Source organism: Manacus candei, unplaced genomic scaffold, assembly GCF_025592945.1.
Source record: "Manacus candei isolate 608988 ecotype Guabito, Panama unplaced genomic scaffold, ASM2559294v1 h1tg000076l, whole genome shotgun sequence".
Classification (NCBI taxonomy): domain Eukaryota; kingdom Metazoa; phylum Chordata; class Aves; order Passeriformes; family Pipridae; genus Manacus; species Manacus candei.
Genome location: NW_026138124.1, coordinates 3,586,768 through 3,605,147, shown reverse-complemented (window position 1 = coordinate 3,605,147; position 18,380 = coordinate 3,586,768). Strand labels below are relative to the sequence as shown.

Below are 18,380 nucleotides of genomic sequence, written 5' to 3'. Positions count from 1 at the left end.
TGAGCAGCTTGGGCCCTTCTCCCTCCATAAACTCCATAAGATTTTATCATTCTCCCAAACTAAATGAGACTGTGGACAAGGGCTCCCAGCCTCCCATCAATCAAGCAGGGGTGACATCAAAGGGTTCAGATGGAAGTTGATCACAGAATTGTTAAGGTGGAAAAGACCTCTAAGATCATTAAGTTCAAATGTCAACCCAGCACCACCATATTCACCACTAAACCATGTCCTCAAATGCCACATCCACATGTTTTTTGAACGCTTCCAGGGGTGGTGACTCCACCACTGCTCTGGGCAATTTGTTCCAGTGCTTGACAACCCTCTCCATGAAGAAATTTTCCTAATATCCAATCTAAACCTCCCTTGGTGCAACTTGAACCCACTTTCTCTTGTCCTGTCCATCCAGGAATTCCTTACCAGGGATGTGTTACCTTGGAGAGGTCTGGATGCTGCTGTCCATCAATCCCTGCAAGTGGCACTGCTTGATGTGGCCTCCCACAGTACGGAAAGTTTGGTGGGAGCTTCATCTTGAACTCGACTTGCTGTGAACAGCAAGTGTGGTGAAGCTGTGCCAGAAGAAGACATCTGGTCAGAAACCAACACAGGAGAAGAAAGTAGAAGGGCCACATCTTTATTCTCTTAAATTTGACAAGGTGATGGAGCTGCCTGCACCTCCTGGTATGAACAACAGCCCTCCCAAAGTGTCTGTCCTGAGAGCATTTTGCTACCAGTGCAACTCCAGGTTGATGTTTCGGGGGCTGAGGGTGGATCTGCAGGGTCTGACCAGGCCAAAGATAGGGACTGGGAATGAGAGTGGCAAAAGGACCCACAGGCACCTGTTTGTTACCTGGAGCCCTTGCTCAGAGCACACAGACTGGGGTGCCAGGGAACACTGTGTCTACAGTGGCTCTGGCTGCTGGACAGCGGCTCCAGCCCAATGCTGATCCTAAAACCTGCCAGAGGAGACTTAGCAAGCTGGCACCTCTCCCGAGGACCTGTCCTCACCTCTCCAAGGTCACCTTTGGGACTGGGCACACAGGAGACCTCTCCTCCTTTGCTGGTTTCTGTGTGTATGTCCTTAAACAGCTGGGTCTCTCCACTTCACTTTGATCCCAGCTCTCCAGAATTTGCTCCAGGCGGGCAATTCACGTGTAGTGTTTGTGTAGGGACAGTCAATAACTGAAATCCCTCAGCATGCAGGGGGCTACTCTGCACCTCTCTGGCTGGGAGGGAATGCCTCCCTCCCCTCAGCTCTGCTGTCATGGGATCTGGAAACTGCTCGAGTCACAATCTGCAAGTGCCTCTACAGCTGCTGAGTGTGAACACACGTGGGTGTGTGCAGTGCCTATAAATTCGGCGTGGACAGCTCGCCATGGGAGGGTGCACCGCCGGGTTCCTGCTCTCTGCACAGCCGTGCTGTCGTGATGGGTGAGTGACCTGCCCAGGGACACCTCACTCCTGTGTGGTGCTGGGCTCAAACGAGACCTGACGGGGTGAGTATGCAAAGGCACAGAGAGGATGAGCAGGACACCAGCACGCTGGGAGCAGGAGGGATGCCAGACCAAAGCTCCAAACAACACACACACTCGGTGCCAGCCTGTGCCTGCCCTGGGGTGCCTGTGCCTGCCCTGGGGTACCTGTGCCATGTGTTCCCATGGAGGTTAAAGTGGAGACCTAGGTTTCACCTTGGTCCTTTCCCTTCCCAACCAATGCATGTGGCACGTGTGGCTGCACAGGGATCCTGCCCCTGGCATGGTGGCATCTCCCCCAGGAGTTGAGTGAGTGCAGGATGTAGAGGGGTGGTGGCAGTCAGCACAGAGGGTTTGGGTTTGTGTCCCTGTGGGGGCCCAAGAGACTTCTCCTGTGTGCTTGGGAGCTGGCACCTGGGCGGTAAGACCCATCCTTTGGCTTAGTTTCCAAAAAGAGCTGTTTCTTGTGATTCCTCCCCACCTGGCAAGCTACTGATCCACCTGTGTCATTGCCCTCTCTTGGGCTGTAGGTTCCAAGAACAAACTGCAGGTTGCCATGTGGTGTAGGGAAGGAGCTGATCAGGAGGTGACAGAGCCATTTCTCACCTTGCTTTAACCCTGCAGGGCAGAGCCTGCCCTGGAGCTGCAGTTCCCACCACCCTGGGAGCTCCTTGCTCCTGACTGAGCCCTGGCTCTGCCTTCCCTGCTCTGAGCATCCCGGGGGCTACCCAGGGATCCTGGTGGTGATGGGCACTTTCCTCCCCAGGGCTCCAGGCTGGGACACACCAGCTCCACCGGGACCTTGTCCTCCTGCCCACGGTGGTGGCGATGCTTCTCCTCAGTGCCAGTGCCGGCCCGGCCGTGCCCACCGCCAGCCCCCGGAGCGGTGAGTAGGGGTCAGTGGGGGATGCGGGCTGGGCACCGAGGGACAGAGCAGGATGGGGTCTCCCTGGCTCAGCGCTGACTCTCGGGTCTGCTGTGGGCTAGGGAAGGCCAGCAAACACCCAGGGGGATGCACAGCACAGGAACCCCTCACACACAAGCCCCAGGGCCGTGGCTTGTAGAGCCTGACTCCTGCCAAGCCACCTTCACCCCTTTGGTGGGTCTATGCTGAAACCAACAGGTTCCTGCCCAAACACCTTGGCAGGATTGTTCTGCCATGACTGTGAGCATCAGTTCTAGGAGAGATCCTCCCAGCTATTTGGTTTTTTAGTTTTGCTCTTCTTGGATGAGGAGCATTCCCTTACTCCCTGCAAGGGAGGGTTACAGTTCCTGCAAGACCTGTGTCTGAGTAAAACAGATTTTCAGGGGTTGAATTGGAATTACGCATGGCAAATTGTCTCCTATCAGACACAAACCAAGAAAAACGAATTAGATAGTAAATTAGTTTGTCCAGTGAGTCATGACAGATCAGATAAACTGTAACAAGCTGGGAGAAGAGATCCCTATGAGACCACGGCAGAACTAAGCCTTCTTTTTCAATGCCATGACCCCCAGGGATAACATAAATTCTCATTACACATCGCCATCCAGTGGAGCATTTTGGACACTTCTGGTCCTTGCAAGAGCTGTATCTCAGTATATCAAGGATGTTGTGTATGGGCCAGATACACTTGAAGGACACCACTGGCATCTGGAAGATTTTTTTCCCCTTCTTTCCTTGGCCAGATGCCAATGATGTCCAACAAAGGTTCTAAATGAAACAGCAAACCATAAGAAATAGATTCCAGGGCTCTTACAGGGGTCACTGTCTTAGAGAGATTTTCTGGGTTCCCCAAGGATGAGCCAACGAAAAAGCCGCAGGCAGAACCACCCCTTTTTGTCCTGCGTTCTCACTGCCCTACGGGAGCACCTCGTTGCCCTGACAGACTCATGATCCTTCTCTCTCCCACCTCAACCCGTGTTTGTTGCTGCAGCCTCAGGGTTCCCCCCAGACTGCAGCCGCCTGCGCAAGAACAGCCCCAGCGGGGTGTATGTCATCCAGCCGGCCCGGTCCCCCCCGCGCGTCGTCTGGTGCGACATGGACACTGAAGGCAAGGGCTGGACCGTTGTCCAGAGAAACTCTCATGACACTGAGCTCAACTGGAAGCAATCCTGGACCACCTACAAGTACGGCTTCGGGAACGTGCACGCCGATTACTGGCTGGGCACCGAGTACCTGCACCTGCTGACCCAGCAGGGCACCTACAAGGTGCGTTTCGTCGTGCGGGACAAAACCAACGTCACCCACTTCGCCGAGTACGACATCTTCAGGGTGGAGAGCGAGGACAGCGGGTACCCACTGAGGCTGGGCCGGCATTCTGGCGACGGGGACGACTACCTGACCCTCTACCACCCCAAGAAGGGGGGCATTCACGACAACATGAAGTTCAGCACGGTCGACAAGGACCAGGACCAGTACAGTGGGAACTGCGCCAAGAGCTACGGGGGGTGGTGGTACAACAGGTGCCAGAACGTCCTGCTCAATGCCAAAAACTACATCGTTTGGCCGGGATTCTGCGACAGCGGTGACTGCGCATCCTCCCTCATCCTGGTCAAACCCACAGACGTGTGCTGACCCTGCTGCAGCGCCCAGAACCCCGGCAGTGAAGGGGTGCCACCATCCCCAGCTCAGTGCCCCGTTCCCGTGCCTGCCCACTGTCCCCTGCGAGTCCCAGTGCACGTCCTGCTCTGCCCGCAGCTCCTGCACCCTCACCAGCTGAAACACAGCAGCTCTGGGGCCCAGGAGCCGTGGCCTGGAACCCTGGGCACAGGGGCAGCTCCGCCCAGTGCCGCGGTGCCGGCCGGCACTGGGGCACAGGCACTGGTTTGGGGTGGGTGCGCCCACCCCCGTCCTGGGGAGGGGGACACGGTGCCAGTTCCCTGCCCCACGCAGTCGGTGGACCCCGCTTTGCTCAGGCCTTGCTCCCTCCCCGGGCCCCGCTCCCCCCACAGCTCTGCTACCCACGGTGGGAGGAATCAGCTGCAATAAACCCTGGAGCCAGACTGTGCTGCCTCGTGTCTGCCTGCACACAGGTGTGGGGGGATCTCTCTGTCCAGTCTTCAGGGAGGCAGACCTGGGGAAAATTAAAGTGTGTTAGGCAATATTCTTTCCAATTTGTTTTTTCCAGTCACTGAGCACTGGACTGGGGCTGTAAGGCTACAATTAGTCAATAGGACCAGCAAAGCCCATACCTTGCAAACCCCTCACTCACAGTTTGCCACTGTCCATGGCTAGGTGGTTGTTCTGTGCTGGGAAAGGGAAGAAACCACCACAGCTTGGAGTGTGCAGAGGGCAGTGGGCTCCTCTGAGGGTGTGAGTGATGTGTGTCAGTCAGTCCCATTGTTCCCTGCAGCCAAGGGGAAATGTGTCTGTGGAGCTCCCTTGGAATGGAGGGAAGTTTTAACTTTGGGCTTGAAAGAACCCATGGTTCCTCTCCTCAGTCTTTGGGAGAAAAGCTGAGCTTGAGCAAGGTTTGTGGCTGGGAATGCTGAACAACATGGGGCTCTGGAGCCAAGCAAGGTCTGTGACTCAAGTTCCAGGACACCCTGCAGAGCTATGGGCAGTACTGTGTTCCTGAGGAGCTATGGAGTTCCTGAGGAGCATTCCTTGGCTGCCCTGGTGGCACTTGAGGGCAGGCAGCACTGCTGCATGGGGAGATGGGGGTATGTGAGGGTGCTGCTGGTTGAGAAAGGCTTCCCAGTTGGAGCTGACTTGAGAGTAACATTTCTGGACTGAGAGATATGTCTGCTGGTTAAAAAAGTTATTGGTGCTCCAGCCTGGATGTACAACCTAATGTGAGGGGAGAGGCTGGACAGAAGGGCTTTGGGCTGCTGGTAAACAGCACTCTGATCCTGAGTGATGCTGAGCTGCATTCCTGGGCTCTGTTAGCAAGAGGGCAGCCAGCAAGACATCTCCCAGCACTGGGAGACTCCTTCTGCTCAGTACTGGGAGACCACATCACAGGCACCATGTCCACACTGGAGCAAACTCATAAAGACCCAAGCTGATCCAAAAACTTGAAACTGTGGGATCCCTGCCACATCAGGCTTGGATCTTACACATGCCCAGACATACTGACCATGTGCTGCTGTGTGGCCTTGCAGTGCTGTTGTTCCTTTCTTGCCTGTTCACTCTCCCATTTCCCTCCCACTGTTCACAAGGTTAATAAGGCAGGATGATGCTGGCCTGGCCTCTGGTGTCTGGTGAGCTCCAGGTCATGGCTGGCAGGGCTGAACTGACCTGATGCTTCCCTCCCACCCTCAGTGCTTGCTACTGACCACGTGCTACTGCATTCCCTTTTTGGAAGATCCCCACCTTGGAATCCAACTCTCTCCATTAAGTGAAAGTTTTGTCTTTAATTCCTCACCTAAGTCTCATGAAAAAATTCCCCTTTGAAAACAGTTTCCTGCTGCACCAGGAGTCTCAGGTCTGCTCCTGGCAGGAAACTGGGAGCAGTTGCAAGGAGCTCCCAAACAAATGAAGGACACCTATGCAGATCTGAAAGTGATTTTATTTGGCAGGATGAATACAGACTGCAGCAGGGTTGTGGTGCAGGTACAGCCTGCCCTGGGCTCAGTGCAGTGTAGGTCAGGTTAGCTAGTGATGGATATTTTTCTACTGAAAACATTATACCCACAAAGCAGAAAGAGAGTAAGACCTTGCTGGACCAGGAGGGTCTTAAGCTTCTGAGCACAGTTTTGTCCCCAGAAGGAAAATGCTTGGACACTGCAGTATTCACAAACATGCGTGCTAATAATGATCCCCCAAAACCCACCGCAGGTGAATGGCCAAAGACAGAGCAGGGAACTTTGCTACTTTTCAGGATAAGAGGAAAACAAAGCAGCTCTTGATACAGAGGAACAACCCTACTCACCCCCAGCCCCCCGTCATCAAACAGGCCCCAGCAGGGCGCTGGCCTGGCCATGTGCCCAGGGGGGACAGAAGAGGGAAGGAGTTCTAGTGGTAGGGAGCTGGTTTGATGAGGATGGCAGAGGCTTTGCAGTTCCCCTTGCACAGCCTGCCCCACGTGATGCTCCCCTTGACGTTCAGCCGCACGGAGTAACACGCCGAGTACCACCACCCGCCCCCGTAGCGGGAGGCACAGTTCCCTCTGTAAGTGTCCTGGTCCCGATCCTTTGTGGAGAACTTCATGTTGTTGTGCACTTTCCTGGGATTATCTGAGTCCATGGCATCCTCTGCCGTCCCCGAGTGCGCTCCCAGCCTCAGCCGGTAGCCCTGGGACTCATCGTCCAGGCTGAACAGGTTGTAGTCTGCAAACCTCTTGTTGTTTGAAGCATCCCAGATGACAAACCTGACCTGGTAGACCTTCTGCCTGGTGATCTGGTGGATGTTCTCAGTGCCCAGCCAGTACTCGGTGTGCACGTTCCCAAAGCCGTGCTTGTAGGTGCTCCAGGACTCATTCCAGGTGATATCCGTGTCCTGCCGGTTCCTCTGGATCACAGTCCAGCCCCCATCTCCACCCATCTCACAGTACACCATGATGGGGTGCAATCCTGAGGGCTGGATGATGTAGACACCGCTGGAACTGCCATCAGGGACCTCACTGCAGTCCCTGGGCCAACCTGGAGCAGGACAGAAGGGGACTGAACAAAAGCCAGTACAACAGGACAAGACCTTGTCTCACCCAGGGGCAGGAGAGAGGGACATCTCGCCAGAGCACCTGGGGGATAATCACCTCTCCCAGCCTAGAGAGGTCTGGAGGTGAGAGTGGGTTGGCCTCGACCCTCTGTTCCTTTTCAATATGGAACACCAACAGAAATAAGCCCCAGTGAAAGGTCTCAGACCCACTGGGCTACGCTGGTACGAGGCAAAGAGACTGAATATGGGCACCACAGGGCTCCTCTAGGTCTCCTGAAAAAGGGGTTGTGCCACTACAACAGGGTCATGCTGGGAGGAAGGCGAAGGGGACCTTGCCCCTGCCTGTGACCGAGGGAACAGCAGAAAAATGACCTCTTCAAGCAGACACAGCCACCCCCCCAGCCTGCACAGTGCACACACACACACACACACACTGCAGCCTGCACTGGGTACATTTCCACCATCCTCCATCCCAGAGCAGGGCCAGGGTTAGGGATGGTTCAGGGCCTTTTCCCACCCAGAGCTGGCTGTACACAAGCACACCACACCAGATGCCCATGGGATGCTACCTACTGGTTTTCTTCAGAGCACTCGCCGAAGCATTGGAGGGAGATTTCTTGAAGATGTTTAGGGTTTCTATATGCACACAGTGGCCTGGAGCAGCCAAAAGCAGCAGGGAAGCAAGGAGCAGAAGGCACTGGGCTGCTAGAAAGGGACAAGACAGAGAAAAGATGAAACAGGGCCCTCCCTGCAGAGAGTCTGGACATCCCATGGCTCCAGCACCACAGTTAACACGACCCTTTGAGGTGCAGGAGAGCACCAAGAATGCTGGGCAGCATCAGGCTGCTTCCTGCAAGCCAGAAGGCTTGCCCAAGGGGTAGACAACCTTGCCTTTCCCCCTTGATCTGCTCCCGGCAAGTCAAGCACGGGGTGGTTTTGGGTGGAGCAAAGCACCCAACAACCAACTGAGCCAAGTTTCACTCCTGGCCCCTGGAGCAGGGGACTGGCTGGGGTGAGCCAGAAGGCAGGGGACGAGCTGCTGGTGCTCCCAGGAGGGCACTGGTGCCACTGCTCCCCATCAGTGTGCATGGAGCCTCTCCCTATTGCTGGGCTGCCCTACCTGTGCTCCCCCCACTGCTGGTAAGAATCCCCCCTCTTCCCAGCCCTGTACTCACCCATGGCTCCAGGTGGGAATGCTCTGGAGCACAGAGCTCTGGAGCAGCCGGTTGCACAGAGGCATTTGTAGTGCCTCCTGCAGTGGGCGGGCTGAGTGGGTCCTGCCCCCCTTTTCTCCTGGAGGAGGAGATCAGGTTGGTTTCCTCTGTGCCCTCAGAAAATACCAGCTGAGGTGGAGGTGCCTGTGGTTCTGAGTGCACAGGTCCCTGAGCTGCAAAGAAAATAATCCCCATGCCAGCAAGAATCCTTGGAATGGTCTCTTCTGTGAGTGCTTAGCGACTTGGATGGAATTTCCCCTGGTAACAAGCATATTTGGGAACTTTGAAGAGTGTAGCTCAGTGAACAAACACTTGAACGCCACAGTCACCAACCAGGTGGAGAGCAAACACGGGGCTGTCCCTGCCTCCCACCACTGCAGCAGGTGCTGCCAGGTCAAGGGGCTCTTGTTTAATCTGCTCCTGTCAAGCCCAGCTCTGGGTGGGGCCCCAAGACTTGCAGGGAGTTGTGTGACAGTGTTTGGAGCAGCTGGTGCATTCTGGAGCACAGGACACAGGCAGAGGGGTTTCCATCTAAGGGAAGCAGAGGAAGTCTTGACTCACCCGTGGGCCACAGTCCTGACCTGCAAGAAGGCAGCTGAATGGCCTTGAAAGATTTCTGTACGGCAGATGAGACAGCTGTGGCCTCTGGGCACTGGGTTTGGGGGACTGGTCATGCAGGATGATGGCTACAGAGGAAAGCAAGTGTCTGCCCAGGACCGGAATGAAACCGGGTGGATGGAGGGCAAGCAACAGGAATCTGAGCGTGAGGGGAATGGAGGGGACCTAAGTGTGCATGGAGGGAAAGTGGAAGGAAACAAGGGTGCACAGAGGGGCTGGGAGGGACATCATCATGGAACCCATAGGAACTGAACACCCACAGAATGGACAATGGGATCTGATCACCAGTGGAGGGTAACGGATGGAATCTGAGGGTACTTGTCATGAAAAAGAGGGATGTGAGTGTGCCCAGAGGGGAGACGCAAGCAGACACTAGAAAGAACAGAGAAGATCTGAGTATTTGATGAGGGAAACAGAGGAGATCTGGGTGCACACAGAGGGGAATGGAGGACACCTGCAGAAGGACCCCAGCAGGTCCTTGCTGGGGTCAGGACAGGGCAGGACAGGCTGGGCTGCAGCCTGGGGGCCACAGCTCGGGCTCCTCCACCATCATCATCACAAGCACTGATAGCTCTACAGCTCCAACTGCAGCTGGAATGTCCACCCACGAAAAGGAAAATGCTGCCTGGTACCCAGTTTTTCTGTCTGCAAGTCAAAGAACCCCAGATTTCTACCACCGGCATAATCCAGATTTTCAGAACTCTGTATTTCTGTTTCTAGACTGTTCCCATTTGCACAACCAGCACAAGAAAACCAGATGCAGAAATGTTGGTCCTCGGGGATGAATCCATGTGTTAAGGTCCCAAGGGTGAATCCGGGGATCCGGAATCCTCCAGGATACCCTGTTGTTCACGCCTGCGGGATGTCCAGCGGGCACATTGCCACAGGGCCCTGGGAGACAGAAGGAGGGATGAAGAAAGAGGGGAAGCAGGGAGGACACCCTATATTTCCATCAGAGGATGTGGGGGTGGCAATGGGTACACATGGGGCATCTGGGGGGCTCAAGGGGCAACTGGGAGGCCCTTGGAGCAACTGATGGCTCTGAGGGTAAAGGAGTGGGACCCTGAGGGCAACTGGGACAACTGAATGTAACTGGGGCACCCAAAGGGACAGTAGGGGTTCTAGGAAAAACATGGGAAAGTTGCAGGGTTTCAGGGGCAATTAGGGAATCTGTGGGAAGCAAGGCAGCCTGGAGTGATCCTGGGTGCAAGGGGGAGATCCTGGAATGGACCAGAGGACAATGGGAGTCCTGGGGACATGGAGGGCCCTGTGAGTTTAGGAGTCCTGGCAGTCTATGGTCCATCCTTGGACACCTGGGTCCCCTCCCACTTGGAGAGAATCCCAAGCGACTGAGAATCCAGTGGGGTTTGGGAGTCCCTTGCTGCTCTGTGAGGGACCCCAGAAGCCATGGGGACTTTGAGGGTACAGACTACCAGGTCAGCAATACTCACACCACCAGCAGCACAAGCGCCATGGAGGCAACTCCCAGTGCCAGCCCCATTGTTGGTATGGGAGCTTGGGGGATCTCGTTGTGGAGCCAGTGCAGCACAGCCCTGAACACAGCCTGGAGCCCTCTCTCTTCCTCCACGCTCCCCTCTGACACTGTGGGGACACCGGCACCTCAGGTCACGGGGCCCTGCAGCACCTGCCCCAGCCACAGACCTCACTGTCTCGGGGTACCCGCTCCAACTCACATGCCCCACCGCCCCCAGAGGAGCCAGGGATCAGGGAACACCTGCTCCAGTTCACCTGTCCACCATGAACTGACGTACCCTGGCACCCTGCCCACACCCCCAAGCACCCCCATCCCACGGACCCGGGTGTCTGGGGTTCAGCTCCCCCCCTCACTGCTCCCTGCCCCCAGGGCACTCAGGTGTCTGGGCTCACCATTGAGGTAGAAGAACTTGCGGACAAAGGGCTTGGAAACTTCCCCCAGGCGACAGGCAACAGTTCCTGGAGCGGGCTCCTCGATGGTCAGGCTGGAGGGGTTCTTTGGATTCCCCTTCAGCTCCTTGAACAGTGACATGTCCTGTGTGCGCAGCTGGGGCGTGGGGGGGATCTGTCAGCACAGCCCATAAGGTACATGGGACAGCACACGTGTGCATACAAAGGCACCCGTGTCCTGCATGTGCTTGACATGTCCCCTTCATGCTTCTTGTGCTGGTGCACGTGGACACACCTCCTGTCCCACACACTCTCCCTGTGCCCCCCATGTGTGCACACAGGGATGCACAACCACAGTGGACACAAAAGTCATTTCCTGCACATGTGGGAAGGAGTTCTTCCCTGTGGGGGTGGTGAGGCCCTGGCACAGGTTGTCCAGAGAAGCTGTGGCTGCCCTGTTCCTGAAAGTGTTCAAGCCCAGTGTCACCAAAACCCAGGAAATGAACACTCTAATCAGAAAGCCGACATTATTCAGTGCTGAGGTACACGGGTATTGCTTCACATTTACATCAGTCATGAAAACTTTTAACTATTTATACATTTTAGCAAACAAAAGATGTAGTGTTCATTGGCTTACATGTTATATAGTTCTCTTCATGCATTATTATTCTATTGGTTATGGATTTCTTGCTTTTCATGTTAATTGGTCCACATTTTCAGTCTTTTAATTATCTTTTTCCCAGACAGGGCATCTCTGGTTTATGTAACATGTCTTTGTGGTTTATAAATTCTGCAATCCTGGTGTTCAGTTCTCAACAGTAAATTTCTCTTCCAGGGTTTGTTAACTTCCCCCTCCAGGTCTGAGAATACTAAAGTATGTCAAAAGCCCTAAATTTTTAATTTGTTTTTCTAACACATGGACATCACCCAGAGCTTACCCGTCATCCATTATCTAAAATCACCTCTTAACATTTTCCCTCACTGATGCATAGGCTCCTTTTTAAAGAAACATAACTTGTTCAGTTAGACCAGGTTGGATGGGGCTTGGAGCAACCTTGTCTAGAGGAAGGTGTCCCTACCCATTGCAGGGGGTGGAATGAGATGAGCTTTAAGGTCCCTTCCAACCCAAACCATCCTGTAATTTTATGACTCTACATGTGCACACATGGACCTGCAAACACACGAGTGACCTGCCCCCTGTGTGTGCTTTCACAGCTGCTACTTCCAGCACATGGTGGCAGCAGTACCCGTGAGAGACCTCACGCCAAGCAAACAGCTGTGTGTGTGTGCAGGCCTGGCTACCCGTGCCCAGCCCTCCCCTGAATGTCTACTCACACCCTTCCACGCTCACGTGCAACTCACATTTGGGACATACATCCAGGTGACGGGCAGGCTGCCGGGGAAGGAGAAGGGCACGTCACAGAGCAGCACGATGGTCTCATCCGTGTAGGTCCGCAGGTCCTGCACTGGGAGCATTGCCAGGCACGTGAGCTCACACCTGGGTGTGCCCTGACAGAGGGGATGGTGCTCCTGTGCTGGCTGCAGGGACGGGCAGCTGGACACCTTGGCAGGTGTGCTCAGGGTGGGAGCACAGGTGAGAAATACGGGGTGTCTCCAGAGCCCTGGGGGCACCCAGCTCTGGGGGGGAGGTGAGCCCAGCCTGGGTGCCTGGGTCTGGGTGGAAGAATTACTGGGGGAAAATTACTGAGACTAAAGTTACATCCACATCCTAAAGAGAGTTGTAGAATTCCGGGGTAGAATGTAGTTGGTATTTAAGGATCACTTTACACATGTTGGGATCACAGCAGGTATGGGAACTCAGTGGGGCTGATACAACACATGGCATTTGCCAAACAAGAGGTAATATCCTGTTCCTTTCAGAATATCAGTTGCTGAGATAGCAATTACTGGATTTTGTGGTGAAATCCTGTCCCTCGGAGGTACTTTGCTCATTATCATCTCATTATAATACCAAACACACCTCCATCTCAACAGCTACCCACCCTCAATGTACAACTACTCCTCGCTGAGTGCATGCTCTGCATCTTTCTAGCCTGGACCTTTAAAAGCAAAGCGATACCATCTGCCCCCAGTCAGTACCAAAGGCATGGCTGGAGTCACTCAAGCTCCACCAAAATATTAAAAATAGTATAAAAATAACCTAAGAAAGGGGGTAAGTTGGGGAAGATTTCCTTACTCTTAATGCAACAACCTGGCATGGTCCCATACCTGGGCAGTCCAGGGGAAACTCGCAGTCTGCAAAGTGACAGGTAGCACACTGGAAGACACGGGCATCTGGCTGGAATCCTGGGAAAGAGAGACTTGGTGGTCCCAGGGGAGTGGGAGATGTACTAGGGGACAAGGAAGGGCAAGACAAGGGGGCAGGCACTCACCACAGGGTGGGACGCAGGCTGGAACTGGTGGAGAGGAAGCAGCGTTAGACTGGGGAACAGCAGGGACTCACACCCTTACGATGAGCTGTCAGGGCTCAGCCCTTGTCCAGCCCAGATGGAGTCCCTGGGAGTTTCTCTAGGACTGCGGTTCCCAGGGTGGGGGTCCCCACTGGCCCCATACCTTTTGTCATCCGGCTCAGCTTCACCCAGATTGTGTCGACAGCTTCCTGCAGGGACTTGTTTAAGGGCTCTGGGGCGACCCAGATGTCCAGATGAGACAATGTGTCCTCCCCAGCATCCCCATAAACCCTTCCCAGACACCACAGATCCCCCGTACAACTCACCTCAACCCCATATATCCATCCTGGAGTCCCATCTATTCCCAAATACCCTCTCAACCCCCCCAAGAAACTGTATACTTTGAAGCCCATATAACCTCAGGATTCCCCGATTATCCCTTTACTACCTCCAGACCTCCATATTTCACCTCCACCCCATGCCCCTTCAAGGCCTCCACATCCTATGCCCCATGTCCCATGTCCCCTGCTCACTCTTGTTCTTTTGCTCCTCTATATAATACAGAGCATCCAAGACAATGTCTCGAAGTTCGTCATGCTGCCCGGCCCCTGGAACCAGTACAGGGACACTAGAATCAGTATACAGGGTTAGGGTTGGAGTTTCAGTAAGGTCTGGGGGGTTTCTGGGGATTCCTAGAGTTCTGACCAGGGTTTAGGGTTACTGGGAAGGGTCAGGTATCCCTGGGGACTCCTAAGGTCCCAGGTAGGGCCAAGGGGTCCCCAGTGTGTCTCCGGTCAAGGTTGAGTGATTCTTAGGGTCTTGGGCAGGGCTGGGGTTCCCAAAGGTCCCTGGGGTCCAGATCAGGACTGGGGAGGCCTTGGCGTGGTTCTGAGTCCCAAGGATGCTTGTCTGGGGTGGGTGACTGGGGTCCATAACTTCCCTGGATCCTGGTCAGTGTCAGTGTGAGGGCCTTGGTTGAAGTGGGGAATCCCAGAGGACTGTAGGGTGCTGTTCAGGGCACGGGTCCCCCTTGGGATAGAGGACCCACAGAAAAGAAGGGCCAGTCAGGATGGAGGTTCTTGGGCAGGATCCCTTTTGGGTTCGGGGTCCCTGGGGTCCCATGACGTACCCACAGCGACAGAGGCAAGTGGTTTAGCAGCCTCAACAAGGTCCTCTTGGCATTTTTTATTTTTGGGGTTCTTGGCAGAGGCCCCAGTAATCTCGCGGCAGAGTTGTTCCCGCATTTTGGGGGGCCCAAAGCAGAGCAGGCAGGAGTGCACCCCAGGGAGGCAGAGCACCAGGGCCACCCACAGCCACAAGCCAGCATTTCTAGGGCGCCAGGGGACCAGCACCAGCATCAGGGCCACCCACCACCACCCCATGACCCCAGACCTATCACCCAAATGCCGAGTTCCTTGGGTAACAGTGGGGTTCCAAAGCGGAGCCTGGGCACCTGGGTCACCAGGGAACCAGATAAGGCATGAGGTCATACTCGAGGCAGCCACATGGAGCTCACAGCAGCCAAAGGTGCGAGCAGAACGCAGCAAGAAACGTGCAGGCAACCCTGGCACTGAGTCTGAGCTGGAAACTCTGAGCTGCGGGGAGCATGGAGGAGGAAAAGGAGAAGTTTGCAAGGTGGAGAAGGCAGCTGCGAGAGACCATAGCTGAAGCGGCGACAGAGGAGGACATGGATTCTAAGCATTCAGTGTCCAGTTATGAAGATTGAGACTATTTTACAGACTGGGACTGAACAGAATTGTTAACAAAAGTTATAAATGTACCCTGGTTTACGTCAAATGTTTTCACAGTTTTCCCTTCATGTTTATTACCTATTTTCTGATTGGTTATAACCTGCTGCATTGCAGATGTTTCCCCTGCTGGCTCCCACTCTTTCCTTATTCCCTCCTTTCCCTTCTGATTGGTCTATATTCCTGCCTGTCCCATGCTCCTCCCCGGTCTCTGGAACCTTCCCTTCCCACCCTATAAATAAGGGTGGCACACCTTAATAAAGTTGCGATAGCTTCGAGCTACCAGTCTGTTTGGACCCCCCCCTGGCTGTCATGTCGTCTTTTCCCTTTCAGCTGTGGCACTGAGCCATCCCAGGGCGATGGCAGCACCGCTGCCAAACACGGCTAGGACCGTCAGGGACATGGTGTTTGTACATGTGCCCCGAGGAGACAACTCTGCCTCTCTCCTGTACTGTATTCTTGAGTAGAGGAATACACCCCTGGTGCACCTTCAAGTTATTAGATCACTCAGCTCTCCAAAACAGGGAGGGGAGAAAGAGGGAAATGTACATGAACTAAAATACGAAATAAATAATATCATTTACTACAAAGCAAAAGACTCAGAGACAGGCTGTTGGTTTTACAGGGACAAGAGCTGATGCAGGAAGCAACACACTTAGGTGTCTGCAGGTGAAAAATGAGTAAGAGACTGAAGATTCATGTGCTTACCCAGCATCACTAAAAGGCAGAGGATGCTGTCAGAGCTGCCCTGGCACGTGCCAAAATGTTGAATAAATTCAAGCTGCTGTTTCCATCCAGCTTAAAAATGTTCACTTATATCCCTCTCCTGTTTCTGAACACTCAGATAGTGACCCATCAATGGCAGGTGTCTGACATAGCACATGATGACAAAAAGTGACAGGAGGATCCAACAGCTCAGGCTGCTCCAATTCAATGCTTGCCAAACATCTCCTGCAGAGCAGAAACTGAGTTGAAGCCAGGAAAAGTTGGAGACCTTGTCAGGTGATGTAGATGCTGCAAAAAACTTCCTGAGGTTCAGCTGGACTTGAGAAGGGAATTCCTAGAGCTCCTTCCATCCCTGGCTGCCTCAGCAGTGCTGCCCAGCAGCAGGATGGAAAATTAGCCCCGGTGTGGGCTGATCTCTGAACCATTGGCACCAGAGACTCCAAAGGGGGACTGAGACCATTAAACTCCAGACAGAAACCCACCATTGCCTGCTGAGGCTCAGCAGGCAGCACGATCTGTACTGTCCCAAACTATCCTGGGCTGCAATTTTAACTATCAGAGGAAAAAAGTGGTTTGATGGACTCTTTTAAAATTGCTGGGAAGGCAAAATGGATAGCTGGGACTTGTTCTACAAATGGAGAAGGTGTGTCCTCTTCTGTGCCTACTAAAAAGGCACATTCTGCACAGGCAGAATTGCCTTCAGAAAGCCAATGATCATGAATGATACATTGAAACTTGCATCCTTTTGATTTGACCTGAATTTCTTGACCTGTCTTTTATACAGATGTTCTCATAATATTGTAGAAGAACTGCAAATTCCAGAACTCAGGTTCCTTGAGTGCTTTTACTTTCCCTGTAAGATTCTGACTCCAAACATCAGGAGAATGGGGTATTCTGCTTAGCAGGGGAAAAAAACCCCAAAAAAACGCCCAACAAAAAAACTCCAAAAAACCTCAAACTCCCAGTCTCTGAACTGGGAGAAGAGTCCCGGCTCAAGCTGAATGACTATCCATGAAAGGCTGGATTCCCTGTGAGGGATGTCAGGGTGTGTGAACTGCCCTCACTTCCCAGGCAGCGCTTGGGCCGCTGGCAGCTCTTCCTGGCCCTTGGGATGGGCTTCAGTGCTCTGGCACAGAGCCTGGCTCGGGCAGGCGGCACTGGGGCTCTCCCTGCTGACCCTGCCTGTGCCATGGGCTCCCCAGGGCAGGGCTGGGGGTCTCGGGGCACTTGCTGCCCTCGTCCCCAGGCCCTTCCACCTCACAGGAGCAACGGCCAGCCAAGACCTGCAAGCCCAAGCACGTCTCGTGGGCACCGCAGCTCACCCAGATAAAGATCATCCCGGCCCGTGACACATCACCTTCCCCAAGCAGAGAGACAGGAGCGAACAACCGGTACTCCGACATAGACATCGAAGAAGAGAGAAGAATCGCATTTGAGGAGTTGGTTAATTTAATAAAGAAATAATAAAAACACAGACAAAGCCTGCTCCCACCAGCCTCTCTCTTCCTCAGGCTCCCTGATGCTCCTCAACCTTTCTCCTCCCTCCTGTCTCTCTGCCACCAGACTGAGCACAAGGTGCCCCGCGGCCAGGGCTTGAGGCTGGCCCTGGTCCCGTGGCACCTTGTGGGGCATCTCTGAGGATCTGGGGCCTGCTGTGGCTGGGAAGCCACAGGCACATCCCTGGAGAGCCTGGCTGGCACTGCTGGGGCTGCTGGTCTCGGAGGCTGCCTGAAATCCTTCCAGCCAGCCCGGACAGCCCCTCAGGAGCAGGACTGAGCCATGCCCGAGTGCCAGCCCCGATGGCAGGGCCCAGCAGAGCTGTGCCTTCATCTGGGCACTGGCAGATTCCAAGCTCATCTGCCCGCTTCCTCCTGCGGTCCCTTTCTCGAGGGGCAGCAGCAGGGGCTGGCCCACAGGGTTTCCTCTCCCCGGGGCGGGCAGCCCCTTGCCCAGCCGTCCCTCTCGGGCCCCCTCTGCAGAGCTGCTTTCCAGCCGGGCACCCCCGGCGTGTCCCGGAGCCCGGCGCTGATCCTGCCCAGGCCCGGCGGGGCCATCCCGGGCAGGAGCAGCCCCCGAGGCGGGGGACACACAGGCACAGGGGGACACGGGGAACCCACGCCGGGCACGGGTCCCTCCTGTCCCCACTCCCGCACAGCCGCGCCCTGTCCCAGCGGAGGAAGGACATGAGCCCACAGCACTGTCTCGGCTCTGCCGGGGAAAGGGCGCTCTCGTTGCCTTGGGAACGAGCCAAGGTGGCCCAACGCAGTTTCTGAGCTCTCTGGCCGCCTAAAGTAACAAGTCAGGGCAGCCCAACCCAGGTTTTGGGCCCTGTGGCCGCCTAAAGTAACAAGTTGTGAAGCTTTCCTCATGAATATGTATAGCCCTGGCCAGTTCATCTACCATCTTCAGCCATGGCTGGCATTTATTTGGAGCTCTCCCCCTGCAGCTGGCACTGTGGTCCAGCTCTGGGATAAAGTGCTGCCTGCTTCCTAATGCTCTAGTGCTGTTAAGGAGCTTTATTCCTGAATTTCAGTGACAGCTACACCTCCCCTGTCCTCTATCCTGGAGCAGGGCCATGACTAGGGCCGGTGCAGGGCCCTTCCCTGCCCAGAGCTGGCTGTACACGAGCACACAACAGTCCCACGCTGTTCCCTGCACGCTGCATGTCAGTCTAAACAGTGCAGCTTTTTCTTAATTTTCCTGAAATTCAACTGGAATAGGTTTTCATG

General features: G+C 54.7%; 3 protein-coding genes across 5 annotated transcripts; 1 reads left to right on the top strand and 2 right to left on the bottom strand.

The window, feature by feature from the left end:
* The first annotated feature begins 1,381 nt into the window (after window positions 1-1,381).
* On the top strand, window positions 1,382-4,139 carry LOC127480748 (fibrinogen-like protein 1-like protein). Its single transcript, XM_051809210.1, has 3 exons — window positions 1,382-1,428; window positions 2,236-2,355; window positions 3,386-4,139. Exons 1-3 carry the CDS (start codon window positions 1,425-1,427, stop codon window positions 4,024-4,026), a joined length of 765 nt encoding a protein of 254 aa, XP_051665170.1. The 5' UTR covers window positions 1,382-1,424; the 3' UTR covers window positions 4,027-4,139.
* Window positions 4,140-5,830: 1,691 nt separating this feature from the next.
* On the bottom strand, window positions 5,831-8,325 carry LOC127480886 (fibrinogen-like protein 1-like protein). Of its 2 annotated transcripts, none has more exons than XM_051809498.1 (3): window positions 8,226-8,325; window positions 7,624-7,755; window positions 5,831-7,034 (listed from the first exon to the last, which is right to left on the bottom strand). In XM_051809498.1, exons 1-3 carry the CDS (start codon window positions 8,227-8,229, stop codon window positions 6,409-6,411), a joined length of 762 nt encoding a protein of 253 aa, XP_051665458.1. In that variant the 5' UTR covers window positions 8,230-8,325; the 3' UTR covers window positions 5,831-6,408. The 2 variants fall into 2 exon arrangements, with proteins under 2 accessions (XP_051665458.1, XP_051665459.1); XM_051809499.1 differs by having other exon boundaries at window positions 7,624-7,752; window positions 8,226-8,267.
* Window positions 8,326-9,653: 1,328 nt separating this feature from the next.
* SPACA6 (sperm acrosome associated 6) lies at window positions 9,654-15,072 on the bottom strand. 2 transcript variants are annotated; one of them, XM_051809496.1, is made up of 9 exons: window positions 14,307-15,072; window positions 13,711-13,785; window positions 13,341-13,409; window positions 13,160-13,183; window positions 12,996-13,073; window positions 12,129-12,232; window positions 10,770-10,923; window positions 10,334-10,484; window positions 9,654-9,773 (listed from the first exon to the last, which is right to left on the bottom strand). In XM_051809496.1, exons 1-9 carry the CDS (start codon window positions 14,665-14,667, stop codon window positions 9,677-9,679), a joined length of 1,113 nt encoding a protein of 370 aa, XP_051665456.1. In that variant the 5' UTR covers window positions 14,668-15,072; the 3' UTR covers window positions 9,654-9,676. The 2 variants fall into 2 exon arrangements, with proteins under 2 accessions (XP_051665456.1, XP_051665457.1); XM_051809497.1 differs by having other exon boundaries at window positions 10,770-10,893.
* Between the last annotated feature and the right edge of the window lie 3,308 nt (window positions 15,073-18,380).